General features: G+C 42.1%; 1 protein-coding gene across 1 annotated transcript in view; it reads left to right on the top strand.

The window, feature by feature from the left end:
• ERCC6L2 (ERCC excision repair 6 like 2) overlaps positions 1-13288 on the top strand; it is a gene marked incomplete at its 5' end in the record, with an annotated part of 326876 nt that extends 313588 nt beyond the window's left edge. The window contains one exon of the mRNA XM_082244915.1: positions 12336-13288. Within this exon, the coding sequence (XP_082101041.1) occupies positions 12336-13224 (889 nt within the window). The 3' untranslated portion in view covers positions 13225-13288. The remainder of the gene's footprint in view (positions 1-12335) is intronic.
• Positions 13289-16173: the final 2885 nt, after the last annotated feature.

Genomic DNA, 16173 nt, shown 5'->3' with positions numbered 1-16173 from the left:
CGGGATGTATTCGATAAGGTGCGCGCGGTTGCCCTACCTCCGCACCGCCCATACGATTGTGCCATCGAGTTACAATCTGGTGCCGTTCCTCCTCGTGGCAAAGTCTATCCACTGTCGGTAGCGGAGAATGAGGCCATGGAGGAGTACGTGAGGGAGGCGCTTTCACGTGGACACATTCGCAAATCCTCGTCCCCGGCAGGGGCTGGATTTTTCTTTGTGAAAAAGAAGGGCGGTGAGTTGAGGCCTTGCATCGATTACAGGGGTCTCAATCGCATCACGATCAAGAACGCTTACCCGATACCCTTGATTTCCGAGCTGTTCGATCGCCTTAAAGGGGCCACGGTCTTTACCAAACTCGACCTGAGGGCGGCATATAACCTCGTAAGGATCAAGGCGGGCGATGAGTGGAAGACCGCGTTTAACACCAGGACCGGTCATTATGAATCCTTGGTTATGCCCTTTGGGCTGTGCAATGCGCCCGCAGTCTTTCAGGAATTCATCAACGATGTTTTCCGTGACCTGTTGCAGCAGTGTGTGGTGGTCTACCTGGATGACATCTTGGTATATTCTGAGTCCATGGAGACCCACATTCTGGATGTCAAACGAGTGTTGCAACGGTTACGAGAGAACAAGCTGTTCGGTAAGCTTGAGAAATGCGAATTTCACCGATCCCAGGTAACCTTCTTAGGTTACATCATTTCCGCTGAGGGGTTCTCCATGGATCCTGAGAAGGTTTCGGCTGTCTTACAGTGGCCCCAGCCCAGTGGTCTTCGCTCCCTGCAGCGCTTTTTGGGCTTCGCCAATTATTATCGGAAGTTCATCAGGGACTTTTCCATGCTAGCCAAGCCTCTCACGGATCTGACCAGGAAGGGCAGTAATTCCCAGGTCTGGCCGCCCGAGGCCATCCGAGCTTTTGAGGCTCTAAAGTCCGCCTTTGTGTCGGCTCCGATTCTGTCGCATCCCAACCCTGGGTTGCCCTTTGTCCTCGAGGTGGACGCGTCTGAGACGGGAGTAGGCGCCCTTCTGTCTCAGCGTAGAACACCAGAGGGTCCTCTGCTTCCTTGTGGGTTTTACTCCCGGAAACTGTCTTCCGCGGAGTGCAACTACCAGATTGGTGACAGGGAGTTATTGGCCATCGTGCAGGCTCTTAAAGAATGGAGGCACTTGCTCGAGGGTTCGGTGGTTCCGGTCCTCATCCTGACGGACCACAAGAATCTGACCTACCTCTCTGAGGCCAAGAGATTGACACCACGTCAGGCCAGATGGGCTCTGTTCTTGTCACGTTTTAATTACGTGGTCTCCTACCTACCCGGTTCCAAGAACATCAGGGCTGATGCCTTATCACGGCAGTACTCCGACCTGTCCAGGGAGGAGTCGATTCCGACTTCGGTCATACCTCCGAATCAGATCCTGGCTGCCATTCGCACCAGCCTGACCTCTCCCCTGGGTGAGCAGATTTTGGCGGCTCAATCTGGTGCTCCCTCTGGGAGACCCAACGGCAGATGTTTTGTGCCTGAGGAGTTGCGCACTCGGTTGTTGCGAACCTACCATAACTCCAAGACCGCGGGGCATCCTGGAAAGAATCAGCTGTCCTGGGCTGTTTCACGTCTGTTCTGGTGGCCTTCCCTACGTTCCGACATCGCCGCATATGTAGCGGCATGCTCCGTTTGTGCCCAGAGTAAGTCCCCTCGGCACCTTCCGTTGGGCCTTCTGCAACCCTTAGCCACCGGGGAGCGCCCATGGTCACACCTAGGGATGGATTTCATTGTGGACCTCCCTGCATCCCGAGGCCATACGGTCATTCTCATGATTGTGGATCGGTTTTCCAAAATGTGTCACTGTGTTCCTCTCAAGAAGTTACCCTCTGCACAGGAGTTGGCCACGATTTTTGCCAGGGAGGTCTTCCGGTTGCACGGTTTGCCCAAGGAGATTGTGTCGGATCGGGGGAGTCAGTTTGTGTCCAGGTTCTGGCGCGCCTTTTGCTCCCAGTTGGGGATTCATCTCTCCTTCTCCTCGGCCTACCACCCTCAGTCCAATGGGGCCGCAGAACGATCCAATCAGGCCTTGGAGCAATTCCTTCGTTGCTATGTCTCCGATCACCAAGACAATTGGGTTGACCTCCTGCCTTGGGCTGAATTTGCCAGGAACACGGCGGTGAACTCTTCCTCTGGGACGTCTCCCTTCATGGCCAACTATGGGTTCCAACCTGCCGTGTTACCGGAGGTATTCTCTCCCCAGGATATTCCGGCTGTGGAGGATCACCTTTCCGTCCTACGTGCTTCTTGGGTACAGATCCAGAAGTCCCTTGAGGTCTCTGCGCAGCGCCAGAGACTCCAGGCTGATCGCAGACGAGCGCCTGCTCCTTCCTACCAGGCCGGAGACCGTGTATGGTTGTCCACCCGCAACCTCAACCTTCGAGTGCCCACTCCCAAGCTGGCGCCTCGCTTTGTTGGTCCCTTCCGAGTGCTTCGCAGGGTAAACCCGGTAGCCTATGCCCTTGCGCTTCCTCCTAGCATGCGGATCTCCAACGTGTTTCATGTCTCCCTGTTGAAGCCTCTGGTGTGTAATCGTTTCACTTCCTCGGTTCCTCGGCCTCGTCCGGTCCGAGTGGGCAATCGTGAGGAGTATGAGGTGAGCAATATCCTGGACTCACGCCTGGTCCGCGGTCGGGTGCAGTTTTTGGTTCATTGGCGTGGTTATGGTCCAGAGGAGCGTTCCTGGGTTCCCTCCGCAGATGTCCATGCTTCTGCCTTGCTCCGAGCCTTCCACACACGCTTCCCTCAGAAACCGTTCTTTACTCCGCGGAGGAGGGGCCCTTGAGGGGGAGGTACTGTCATGGTCTTACCTTCTTGCTGTTCTCCTTCGTTTGACATGTGCTGGCGGCCATCTTGGTTTCTGGGTTTCTTGTAGCCTCCCACCCTGCGGCTCCTCCTTCCCACTGGGAGGAGCTGGATGCCTAGCTCATATATATAGGAGGTCTGTGGCTTCAGTTCCCTGCTTGGTCCTCCTGTGTTCACATGCTACTAAGACTGCTGCTACTTCTGGTTCCTGTTCCTGGCTTCGTCTGACTACCCTGTTGGTTCCTGATCCTGGCTTCGTCTGACTACCCTGTTGGTTCCTGATCCTGGCTTCGTCTGACTACCCTGCTGGTTCCTGACCCCTGGCTTCGCAAAGACTCTGCATCGGTTTCGCCATCCGTTTGGACTTTTGCCTTATAGCTTGTTTTTCAATAAAGCTGTCTTATTTTCACTTATCTGTTGTTGTACGTCTGGTTCATGGTTCCGTGACAGGGAATGACTCCACTTTTTGTAGCCTATGTGGCCATCTGGACCCAGGTCATTTTGACACTTTGTCAAGAAATCAGCATCTATGGGCTTCAATCTAGCATTTCTAACTCTGCCTCCTCCCCACTTCATGGTTTCCAACTTGCTCTTTCTAATGGACTCCAACTCTGGCAAAACTCCTCTTTCAATGGGTTCTGAAGAAGAAAAGGTTTAGGGGGTTTCTACTCAATCATATTTACCATTCCCAAGAGTGCATTTGGCCTGTACTGGATCTAATGGTTCTCAACCTATTCCATCAGGTACAAGTTTCTATGTGGAATCTGCAAGGTCAGTCATTGTTTCCTGTCATCAAGGACCCTTCTGGCTTCTGTGGACATCAATATTGCCTACCTACATGTTGCCATCCTTCCAGCTCATCACTGCTGCCTCCATTTTGCTGTAGGCACACACCGATGCCAGTTTCATGCCCTTCCTTTTGATCTGTCTACTGCTCCTCAGACCTTCACAGGGTATTAATCCTGTACTTGCTCTTCTTTGCTTGCTAGCTTTTTTGCATAGGTGGATATCTGCATGACCTTCAGTTAAAGTTCCAACAGACCATTCAACCAATGTTCCATTGTACCTTAAATACTTTATCCTGTGTAATTTAATGCAGCCTTTTTCAACCAGGGTGCCTTCAGGTTTCTTCAGCGGTGCTTTGACCAGATACCTAAAAACTGTGCAAAAGTTGTAAAAAAAAAAAAAAAAAAACGGGTGGATGAGACCTGCCTTTGAGTTACATAAACCAACGTCCTAACATCCAATGACATCATCGATAAGGATGATGTCGGGCACCTGCACAACATCCCTGTTTGCCCCTCCCCTGCCGATCTCCATCAGCACTGGGTCACAATAGCTGAGCAAGAGAGAGAAACAGAGGGAGAAGAGAAATATTGGAATACTAATCCGTACCAATGTGCGAAGGTGTATTTTCTTTGGAAGATAAAATCACCTCTAATGTTGGGTATCCTACATGCGTGGATGTTGCTGTGTTTTGAAAAACAGTTTAGTTTTTTACATTTTAGAATGGGCTGCCTCCAGATTGTGCATAATTGTAAAGGGTGCCTTGACTGAAAAAAGTTTGAGAAGCAATGCTTTAACGTACAATTAAGAAAATAACATTTTTATATCCTTTAAATCATTTTTGTGAATTGCATTAACCGCTTCACCTCTCACACCTGTTCACCCCCTATGGACCAGAGCGATTTTCACATTTCTACTATGGACCTGTTTATTCAGCAATAACTTTGTTATTACTTAAGATAACAATGTAATGCATATAGTGTTTTTTTTAGGACAAACAATGCTTTTTTTTCCGTTATTGTCTTGCAACATTTTTTTTGTTCAAAATCCCTAGACACTTAAACATAATAAAACTAAACAAAACTGACTTTTTCTTTTTTTACCAGTGTTTTTGTTTTTTAATAGTATATATTTTTTAGATTTCACATTACAAAGAAAAATAAATGATACAAAACTCAGATAGAAAGGAAAGGGAAAAAGGAGCTGGCATTGCTAAGTTACGCATCAAAAGTCAGTAGTGTAGAAAATCAGAATATAATAAAGCATACAAGAGAATAAAAAACACAGTACATATTCAAGAATATTGCATAGTGACAGTACTAGACATTGGAGTAATGACCCAAATGAAGACATTTTGACTAGTGTTAGTTTAAAAATAGTGTTACAGCAGATAAAAAGTGCTCAATATATTCTGTAATTTGTGCTGTTTAAAATGACACTAAAATTATGATTCTGGTACAAAGCATAACAAAGTTATTTACAGATGAAATAAAGTGGTTTTTCATATTCAGTTTTGCGCTTTTTTAAACCTGAAACTTGTAAATCTATAGTATCTCACAAAAGTGAGTAAACCCCTCACATTTTTTGTAAATATTTTATTTTACCTTTTCATGTGATAACACTGAAGAAATGACACTTTGCTACAATATAAAGTAGTGAGTGTACAGCTTGTATAACACTGTACATTTGCTGTCCCCTCAAAATAACTCAACACACAGCCATTAATGTCTAAACTGCTGGCAACAAAAGTGAGTACAACCCTAAGTGAAAATGTCCAAATTGGGTCCAAAGTGTCAAAATTTTGTGTGGCCACCATTATTTTCCAGCACTGCCCTAACCTTCTTGGGCATAGAGTTCACCAGAGCTTCACAGGTTGCCACTGGAGTCCTTTTCCACTCCTCCATGAGGACATCACGTAGCTGGTGAATGTTAGAGACCTTGCTCTCCTCCACCTTCCATTTCAGGATACCCCACAGATACTCAATAGGGTTTAGGTCTGGAGACATGCTTGGCCAGTCCATCACCTTTACCCTCAGCTTCTTTAGCAAGACAGTGGTCGTCTTGGAGGTGTGTTTGGGGTCGTCATCATGTTGGAATACTGCCCTGCGGCCCAGTCTCAGAAGTGAGGGGATCATGCTCTGCTTCAGTATGTCACAGTAAATGTTGACATTCATGGTTTCCTCAATGAACTGTAGCTCCCCAGTGTCGGCAGCATTCATGCAGCCCAGCCCTAGACCATGACACTCCCACCACCATGCTTGACTGTAGGCAAGACACACTTGTCTTTGTACTCCTCAGCTGGTTGCCAACACGCACGCTTGACACCATCTTAACCAAATACGTTTATCTTGGTCTCATCAAGCCACAGGACATGGTTCCAGTAATCCATGTCCTTAGTCTGCTTGTCTTCAGCAAACTGTTTGCCTTTCTTTCTTTAGAAGAGGCTTCCTTCTGGGATGACAGCCATGCAGACCAATTTGATGCAGTGTGCGGCATATGGTCTGAGCATTGACAGGCTGACCCCCTACCCCTTCAACCTCTGCAGCAATGCTAGCAGCACTCATATATCTATTTCCCAAAGACAACCTCTGGATATGACGCTGAGCATGTGTACTCAACCTCTTTGGTCAGCCATGGCGAGGCCTGTTCTGAGTGGAACCTGTCCTGTTAAACTGCTGTATGGTCTTGGCCATCGTGCTGCAGCTCCGTTTCAGGGTCTTGGCAATCTTCTCATAGCTTAGGCCATCTTTCTATAGAGCAACAATTCTTTTTTTCAGATCCTCATAGTTCTTTGCCATGAGGTGCCATGTTGAACTTCCAGTGACCAGTATGAGATAGCGAGAGTGATAACACCAAATTTAACACACCTGCTCCCTATTCACACCTGATACCTTGTAACACTGACACCGAGGGAAAATGGCTAATTGAGCCCAATTTGGACATTGTCACTTAGGGGTGTACTCACTTTTGTTGCCAGCGGTATAGACATTAATGGCTGTGTGTTGAGTTATTTTGAGGGGACAGCAAATTTACACTGTTATACAAGCTGTACACTCACTACTTTACATTGTAGCAAAGTGTCATTTCTTCAGTGTTATCACATGAAAAGCTCAAATAAAATATTTACAAAAATGTGTGGGGTGTACTCACTTTTGTGAGATACTGTATGTTAAGGCTCCGTTCACATCTAGGCGTTTTGGGGCGTTTTTGGGGAGTTTTATCTGCTCTAGGATCAGCTCTCAAAACGCCCAACAAGACAAATCCTATTCATTTCAATGGCCCCTGTTCACATCTGAGCGTTTTGACGCTGTAAGCAAAACGCCCAACACTCAAAAAAGTACATGAGCTTCTTTTTGGGCAGATTACAGGCGTTTTCCATTGGTTGCTATTCAATCTAAAAACGCCTGCACAAAAAACGCCTGTAAAAATCGCGGTAAAAATCGCGGTGAAAACACTACGCTCAGGTGTGAATGTAGCCTAAATGTGTAAAAATGTTAACAAACAAAACAAATGAAAACAAAAAAGTTTAAATATTTATTATTAATAAGATGGAAATGAACAAAAATAAAATCAGCTACAAAATAATTACTTCATTCTGTGTCCCTGAAAAAAGATTTTATGGTAAGTCAAAAATCCTATTTTCTAAATGTTTAACTTAGGAAGTGACAAAAAACAAGTTAATACGAGACAATATAGATACTTCAAGGTCTATATTTAAACACCGTTCCTACATTTGCCCCTCATTCTGCTCTATTGCAACACACAGAGGAAGTAGTGGAAATTCACAGTTTGCTGCAATGAAAGAGGGAAAACACAGTTAATTATCGAAAAATGTGAAAGTTAAAGACTATATTTTTTTTCTCTTTGGGTCATATTTGTTATATAAAACACACAAGAAGCTTTTCCCTCCATGTTTTTGCCTTACAACCTTGAAAAGTCCAAATACAGTGCCTTGCGAAAGTATTCATATAAAATAAAACTGTAATTTTTTGTGAAGAATCAACAAGTGGGACACAATCATGAAGTGGAACGAAAATTATTGGATATTTCAAACTTTGTTAACAAATAAAAAACTGAAAAAATGGGCGTGCAAAATTATTCAGCCCCTTTTCTTTCAGTGCAGCAAACTCTCTCCAGAAGTTCAGTGAGGATCTCTGAATGATCCAATGTTGACCTAAATGACTAATGATGATAAATAGAATCCACCTGTGTGTAATCAAGTCTCCGTATAAATGCACCTGCACTGTGATAGTCTCAGAGGTCCGTTTAAAGCGCAGAGAGCATCATGAAGAACAAGGAACACACCAGGCAGGTCCCAGATACTGTTGTGGAGAAGTTTAAAGCCGGATTTGGATACAAAAAGATTTCCCAAGCTTTAAACATCCCAAGGAGCACTGTGCAAGCGATAATATTGAAATGGAAGGAGTATCAGACCACTGCAAATCTATGAAGATCTGGCCGTCCCTCTAAACTTTCAGCTCATACAAGGAGAAGACTGATCAGAGATGCAGCCAAGAGGCCCATGATCACTCTGGATGAACTGCAGAGATCTACAGCTGAGGTGGGAGACTCTGTCCATAGGACAACAATCAGTCGTATACTGCACAAATCTGGCCTTTATGGAAGAGTGGCAAGAAGAAAGCCATTTCTTAAAGATATCCATAAAAAGTGTCGTTTAAAGTTTGCCACAAGCCACCTGGAAGACACACCAAACATGTGGAAGAAGGTGCTCTGGTCAGATGAAACCAAAATCGAACTTTTTGGCAACAATGCAAAACGTTATGTTTGGCGTAAAAGCAACACAGCTCATAACCCTGAACACACCATCCCCACTGTCAAACATGGTGGTGGCAGCATCATGTTTTGGGCCTGCTTTTCTTCAGCAGGGACAGGGAAGATGGTTAAAATTGATGTGAAGATGGATGGAGCCAAATACAGGACCATTCTGGAAGAAAACCTGATGGAGTCTGCAAAAGACCTGAGACTGGGACGGAGATTTGTCTTCCAACAAGACAATGATCCAAAACATAAAGCAAAATCTACAATGGAATGGTTAACAAATAAACATATCCAGGTGTTAGAATGGCCAAGTCAAAGTCCAGACCTGAATCCATTCGAGAATCGGTGGAAAGAACCGAAAACTGGTTTTCACAAACGCTCTCCATCCAACCTCACTGAGCTCGAGCTGTTTTGCAAGGAGGAATGGGCAAAAATTTCAGTCTCTCGATGTGCAAAACTGATAGAGACATACCCCAAGGGACTTACAGCTGTAATCGCAGCAAAAGGTGGCGCTACAAACTATTAACTTAAAGGGGCTGAATCATTTTTCACACCCACTTTTTCAGTTTTTCATTTGTTAAAAAAGTTTGAAATATCCAATAAATGTTGTTCCACTTCATGATTGTGTCCCACTTGTTGTTGATTCTTCACAAAAAATTATGTTTGAAGCCTGAAATGTGGCAAAAGGTCGCAAAGTTCGAGGGGGCCGAATACTTTCGCAAGGCACTGTAACTGCATCACTCATACATGTTACATTTATTGTATCCATAACAAATGTATTAACCCCCCATTTACAACCCATGATGAAGCTATGCATTTCCTTATGAAGAACAACAAGGATGTCCATCTAACCATACCAGGGCTCAGCAAATGTGTTCTAGATCTATGGATCAGCTCAAATTTTACAAATCAGATGCACTATAGGTAGATGTGACCTAACATATAACGAGTATGATCAATGGGTGGACACATTTAACAGGACTTCTATATTGCTGAAGACATTTCGCCACGCAACCACTTGGCTTCCACAGGGTATGACTAATGCTTTCTTTGACATTATTATTGTATTGGTCAACCCCTGGTAAGTAGAAAGTTAATCCTTAGGTACGGCAATTTGTTAAAGGCGCAGCGTGCAATGTTTTGTTTGTTATTGCCAGGACTAAAAAGGTTTTTTTTTTGTGAGTCCTGAACATTCAGAAAATATTTTTTCATAAAAGTCTATGCAAAAATGAAAGAATTCCCATTTAATCAGTTAGGTGTTCATAAAAATAGCTAAATGTATTCAGTTAAACAGTATCTAGTTGGTATTTTGTTCTGGCTTCCTACAGTACAATCACCTGCACATCTGCCTTTATACTGAAAACAGGAAATGGCATCAATGAATCAATGACAGCCATTCAGGCTGTATGGCATTTCATGGTAATGTGACTCTAACAAGGAAGGTGACTAAATGGAGGAGAAAGCACGGAGATCACATAGTGGGTGACCCATCCACCTGTAATGCTAGACAGTTAAATGTAATATTTTTACATACATCTCCTTTGAATACTCAATACCTTTCCATTGGTTTTCAATCTAAAACACATCCACACCTAATAAGTGATAAAGGGCATAATTTGTATTGGCACAATGCTTTTCCTCAGAAGTATAAGAGGATATTTATAAACGAGGCTGAGATCTTCTAGTATTACTTCTCCTGTTTTGTACTGTGTGGTAAAGTTGAAAAATTTTCCCCTATGTTTTCTTTTTTCATGGGTTTCCGAGAATAAAATAAATATTTTTTATTTACCATTTTCTTAGATATTACAATATATAATGTGCATTGGAAGAATACATTGGGAACATATAGCAGTATACTCTTTGTAGCAATTCCTTTTTAGCATGATAATTTTATCATTTTTAAAGTGATTTGTTACTTGCATGATTTGTGTCATCTACTTGACACCCATTTCATGTTAATTTAGCCTTTGGGTAGACACATGCCTAGAGATTTGACATAGTTTTGGCATTGAGCCATGTGTCAACTGAGACTGAGAGCATGTTAAAGAATGTAAAAGTGACCTGGATGCCCCCCTTCAACACTAGCTTTTCCTCTGCTGAATGTAATCAGAACTATACACATATGTGTTAAAGAAATTACACGTCCAAAAAAATGAAATATGGTCTTGATTAGCATTGGGAAACATTTACTGCAATTATCAGTTCCAGTAAAATAAACCTTTTTACAGCAAACACACATTGGAAAAATGTTTAAATAAATTAAATTCAACCATTGCAATTGTGATAGAACATACAGTATTTATCAGATTTTGCCTTTACATTACTAGAGCATATCTGTCAGAATTGGCCTTTTCAACATCACATAAATACAATTTGTTTGGAAGACTATGTCATTAGGAAAATGTTAACAGCTCATCTGTGTTGTATGGTTTCTGTTATTTGAAGGTAAACTCTAAGCAAACAGCCAAGTACACAACTGAATAACATATATGCTGTCCTGCCCATCAAAGATTGTAATTCTTTGTAGCCAGTATTGTGGCCGAGGCACCTCTGTCAGATAGCACAGACAGGTCCCTGATCTCTTTGCAGCCTACACAGCAATTGAGCAATAAAATCAGATCTGGAACTCACCCCTATCTGTAGTTTGAGATTGAAGAGGTAGCAGTTTACCAGTAAGCTAGCTCATCTTTCTTTACTCCTGTCAAAAAGCTTCCACTATCAGTTGAATAGTGCTTAGTAGCTCTAGTTGAAAGCTGCCAGTGTTGGTTGACTAGCTCTGTGCAGTACAGACACACCTTCTATGAAAAAACATGGAAGAACTGTGGATCCCTAATTGCTTTGAAGAAAAACTTGGGAGCCAAAGGGTTTATAGTAACCACTTCAGCCCCGGAAGGTTTTACCCCCTTCCTGACCAGGCCCTATTTTGCGATTCGGCACTGCGTTACTTTAACGGACAATTGCGCAGTCATGCGATGCTGTACCCAAACTAAATTTACGTCTTTTTTTCCCACAAATAGAGCTTTCTTTTGGTGGTATTTGATCACTTGTGAGATTTTTATTTCTTGCACTATGAAAAAAAAGAGCGACAATTGTGAAAAAAAACAATATTTTTCACATTCTGCTATAGGACATTCCCAAAAAAAAAAAAATTAAAAATCAAAATTTTTTAACATTTTAGGCCAATTTGTTTTCTGCTACATATTTTTGGTAAAAAAAAAAAAAAAAAACGCAATAAGCGTATTTTGATTGGTTTGCAAAAGTTATCACGTCTACTAACTACGGGAAAGATTTATGTAATTTTTATTGTTTTTTTTTTTACTAGTAATGGTGGCGATCTGCGATTTTTAGCGGGACTGCGACATTGCGGCAAGCAGATCGGACCCCTAACTGACATTTTTTACACTTTTGGGGGGACCAGTGACATTACTACAGTAATCAGTGCTAAACATGTGCACTGTTACTGTAATAATGCCATTGGCAGGGAAGGTGTTAACCCTGTGGGTGATCAAAGGGGTAATGTATGCATATATGCTTACTAACTGTGTGGGGGGGGGGTTCTGAGACAGGCACAGACAGATCGCAGTTTCAGCTTAGCTGAAACTGCTGATCTGTCCCTGCCTGTCTCACAGAAGATCCACCTGCTATTTCTAAATAAGCAGGCAGGTCTTCTCTCCGTTTCCCGGACGATCGTGGGGGGAAGGCGGCAACCGCTGCCTCTTCTCCCGCGGCCCGCCTCCCGCTGTGTCTAAATACATGCACTCCAGTCACTGTGGGCGGTCGGCAAGTGGTTAAAATGCCTGTATTAAAAATATCAACTTGTAAGCCTAAGTTTATGTTAGTGACATCCTGCAATGTAATATATATTTTATGCATGCTGCATACATTCAGGTGTCCAAGTAAAAAAAATAACATGTCTTTTTGATGTTCTAGGAGACATTTTGAGCAGATGGTGTCATATTTCAAAATGGACTCAGCGGAACAGCTGGCTCACCACCTTGTGAAAGTGAAATCACATGTACGGCAGACTATGCTCCAAGATTTTTACGGCCGTCATCATACAGAGGTGGCAAACTTATACCATGTGCATGTTCCACCTCCTGAAAGAGAGGAAGGCCGTGTTCCCAAAACTAAGGGTGCTGAAATCAAACTGAAAAAGAGACTTAAAAAATCTCACTTACCTAATCAGGCCTTAGGGACACATGCTAATACTAAAAGTAACCAATCAGAAATGTTGGATAATGATCTTGCTGAAAGTGATTGCATTAAGCCTACTAAGGAAATAGAAAGTCCTACTATCACAGAAAAAGGTGTGAAATGTCATAGCAATACTCCAAAAAAGAAGAGTTTACCTTGTAGAGAATTTGAAATGGCAGAGCCACATACAAGTGCTACTTTTGAACAGATCAAGAATGTCCCACAAAACAAATTACTAAAGCAGGACAAAAAGAAAGATGAAGCAAAATTTGTCAGTGACTTGCTTGGCGATACATCTATACTTGATGATCTTTTTAGCAATGCCACTGTTCGTCAGTCAGCTGCCTTACCAGTAAGAACCCAGTGTGAATCAATCACCTCTAAATCTAAGCACCGCTCTAAAGATTTCTGGGATATCCTTAGTGAACAAAATGATGAAAGTATCAACAGACTCACTGACCTATCTGTGATTGAAAAAGTTTGTGAGACGTCCATTGTGTCTTCAGTGCCTAAGAGTGAAAAGTGGAATGATTCACTGTGGGTTAACAATGAAAAATTTGTATGGAAGAAAACTAAAACAAGGAACCTGGAAGGCCCATCCTCAAGTAAATCATCTAATCAATAATGTATACAGGTTAAGACATTGATCAGAGCGATCTACATCAAGCATGGAAGCAATTAAGAAAATCAAGCATGGAAGCAATTAAGAAAATCAAGCATTTCCACACTTTAGAAGCATCTTTTTATTTTGGAGTGTTTCTTACCAATTATTACTAATGTGTTGTACTAGAAAAAAATGTGATAGTCGACTGATATTTGTCTAGAAAAAAAAAATCTACAAAGTGTTTGAAAAGATATATTCCTCCGGTTGCTGGTGAGATGTACATCATTCCTTAACTTAGTATATTTAAAGCTAGTTCGGCATCAGTGCTAATGGCTTAACTCCTAAAGTGGACATTTTCTGAGCATTGCCAGTAGGGCAGGCAATTACAAGGTAGGAGGATCAACAGAAATGATATTTATGACCTCCTTAGTGCCTCTAATTGTATGGTAAAGTGAACGTGTGCTTCATTTTAATGGCATACACCACAAAATGCCTGCTGTTACCAGAAATGCTGCTTCTGTGCCCCTCGGTGACTTCGTTTTTTTTGCTGCTGGGACCCCATCTCTAAAGCTTGCCATAATGACCAATAGAAGCATTTTCATTGGACAAAGAAATGGCTGTAAATGTAGCCTAGGCATGAAATCGGAGGAGGCCAGCCACTGGTGAACAGGGTAAAAAGAAAAAAAAAATCTAAGGTGCAATGAAGAGTGTTTTCTGACAAATAGCAGGCATCTTGTAATTTTTGAATGTAGGCAAGGCCCTTACATTTAAAAATGCAGTGTGAGGTCCGTTAAATCCTTTGGTAACACTAACAACAGAGTCGCAGCTTAGGAAAAAATTATGTCACTGAGATGAGGGATGGAACTAAAAAGTCATCTGGAAGTAATGACATTTTCCTTCTAGTAAATAGTATACTTTCAGGAGGCTGTGGTCAGTCAACCAAGTGCCCAGTGGGGCCCACAGACAGCATAACTGAATGTTTATTGTGGCTACCACTCAGTGCAAGCTTAATGGGCTTAATTCTCTTCAAAATCCTTCTTGCTCTCCTTCTGATCCATTGTCACTTTTCCACTGCTTAAGAGTTAAGAGCAATTAGGGTACCTTTCCACTGGGCAAATTAAAGTGACACTAAACTCTGGTTGAAAAAAAATAAAAATAAAATTCAATTGAAGTATGTATTCTTAACTCAAAAAGTACATTCTGTTTCTCTCGGCCTCCTCCGATTTTGTTTTTTTTTTTTCTTTTTCATTTGTTCCCTGTGGTCTTACTGTATGTAGGAACATAGCCACCCTCTCTTGTTTGCTCTTGACATGGACTAGGGACTATGTGCTGTTTGATTCAAAGAAATAGACCCAAGGGATAAAAGGAGAGATTCAGGAGCTTACAAGGACATTTCAAGGAGGCAAAACTAATAACATAATAAATGATTTCATGAAAAAAAAAAAGATTACAGGGCCATTAAGTAATGGATGTGTATGGATTACAGAATAAGGATATTGTTTAGTGTCCCTTTATTTTTGCAGAGAATTGTGACAAAACAGAGATTGTGACATAATTCGCATACCTCTCCACCTCAACCAATCGGAGGAAGCCTTGTATTCATTCAGAAAGTACAAAGCTTCCTGTGAATGATTGAGCAGCACTCAACACTACTCAATTTTGTTCCAGGAGGGGGATGGGAAGTCCCCATCCTGCTGCCGGAACACAGCACTATATACTGTATGTACCTTATTCTACATAAATCACAGTTTAGTGTCACTAAACTAATTTGCCCAGTGGAAAGGTACCCTAATTTGCTCTTAACTCAGCACAGCAAGCACACCTGTTAGTGAACAAATATTTTATTTGAACTAGGTCAATCCAAACAATTAAAAGTGACAGAACTGGGAGTTAGGCTTTAAAGAAGGCTATGGGTGTTATTTCAGCAAATTGTTTAACAGGTACCCACCATACAAAATGTTATATGGTAATTGAAGTAAGCCTTTAAATAGTAATATTTCCATCTTGGGAAGGAGGGAAATCAAATTGTCCGTCATATAGCCCACTTACACCTATAGCTATCAAAAGCACCCTGCAGCAATATTTAATTTATACAGAATGTAGAGTTATAGCTGGATACAGCTTTCAACTATTATGTAAAACGGCCCCTGAAATAGTTTGTGATTGTTGTAGGTATGCATTTCTCACTTCTTGCTTTATTTATTTGGCCATAACTCACAGTAAAACTTTAAGCGCAACTGTTGTTAGAAAAAAAATAATTTGAACTGATGGTCACAAATAGTAGGCACCACATAGTAGCTGCTCATATCTTTAGTTCCTTGCAGAGCTCCATTCTCTGGTAATCTAGGGGCTACAAGTTCAAACAGAATGCAAGTTTTAAATCAGATTTCAGATTGGAGCTATACCATGCCACTCCACACTGCAGTGTGGTGTATGTGCCACTCCATAAGCCCCAAACGTGTGCATTGATTTTTGGGGTTTGGGGGGCATGCCAGAGACTTGAATTTTGCATATGGATTGCACCCAAAATTGAGGGCTTTCAGATTGCTTTTCCAAGAATTGAGGATCACTGCTTTTTGTAAATTTATATCAGTTGAACAGTTTTTTTTTTCTTTTGAAAATGTCCTTAAAACTAGAAGAAGGGACCACATTGTTTGCCATCAGCTCTCATTTGTAAAAAAAAATATCATTACTGTTCTTTGTTTTTAGTTTTTGATTTTAAACACTGTGTCATGTTCATGCAATAGCAATATTTACATGTTTTAAAGTATGCTATGGAATGTTTTATTTTATTGTTGCATTTTTAATGTATTTATAGTTCCATATTTAGGCCTCATTTACATGGGCATAGTTAAGCGTGCATTCATGTGAAGGGCAGCGTTTGCACGCATGGAATGCACTGATGTGTCCCAATCTGACATCTGTGTGGGTGTGGCACTGTGCTGTTTGGTGCACACATACACACCACTG

This window comes from Pelophylax lessonae (assembly GCF_965119305.1).
Source record: "Pelophylax lessonae genome assembly, chromosome: 1".
Lineage (NCBI taxonomy): Eukaryota > Metazoa > Chordata > Amphibia > Anura > Ranidae > Pelophylax > Pelophylax lessonae.
The sequence above is the reverse complement of the archived record's forward strand: the minus strand, read 5'-3'. Positions and strand labels throughout refer to the sequence as shown.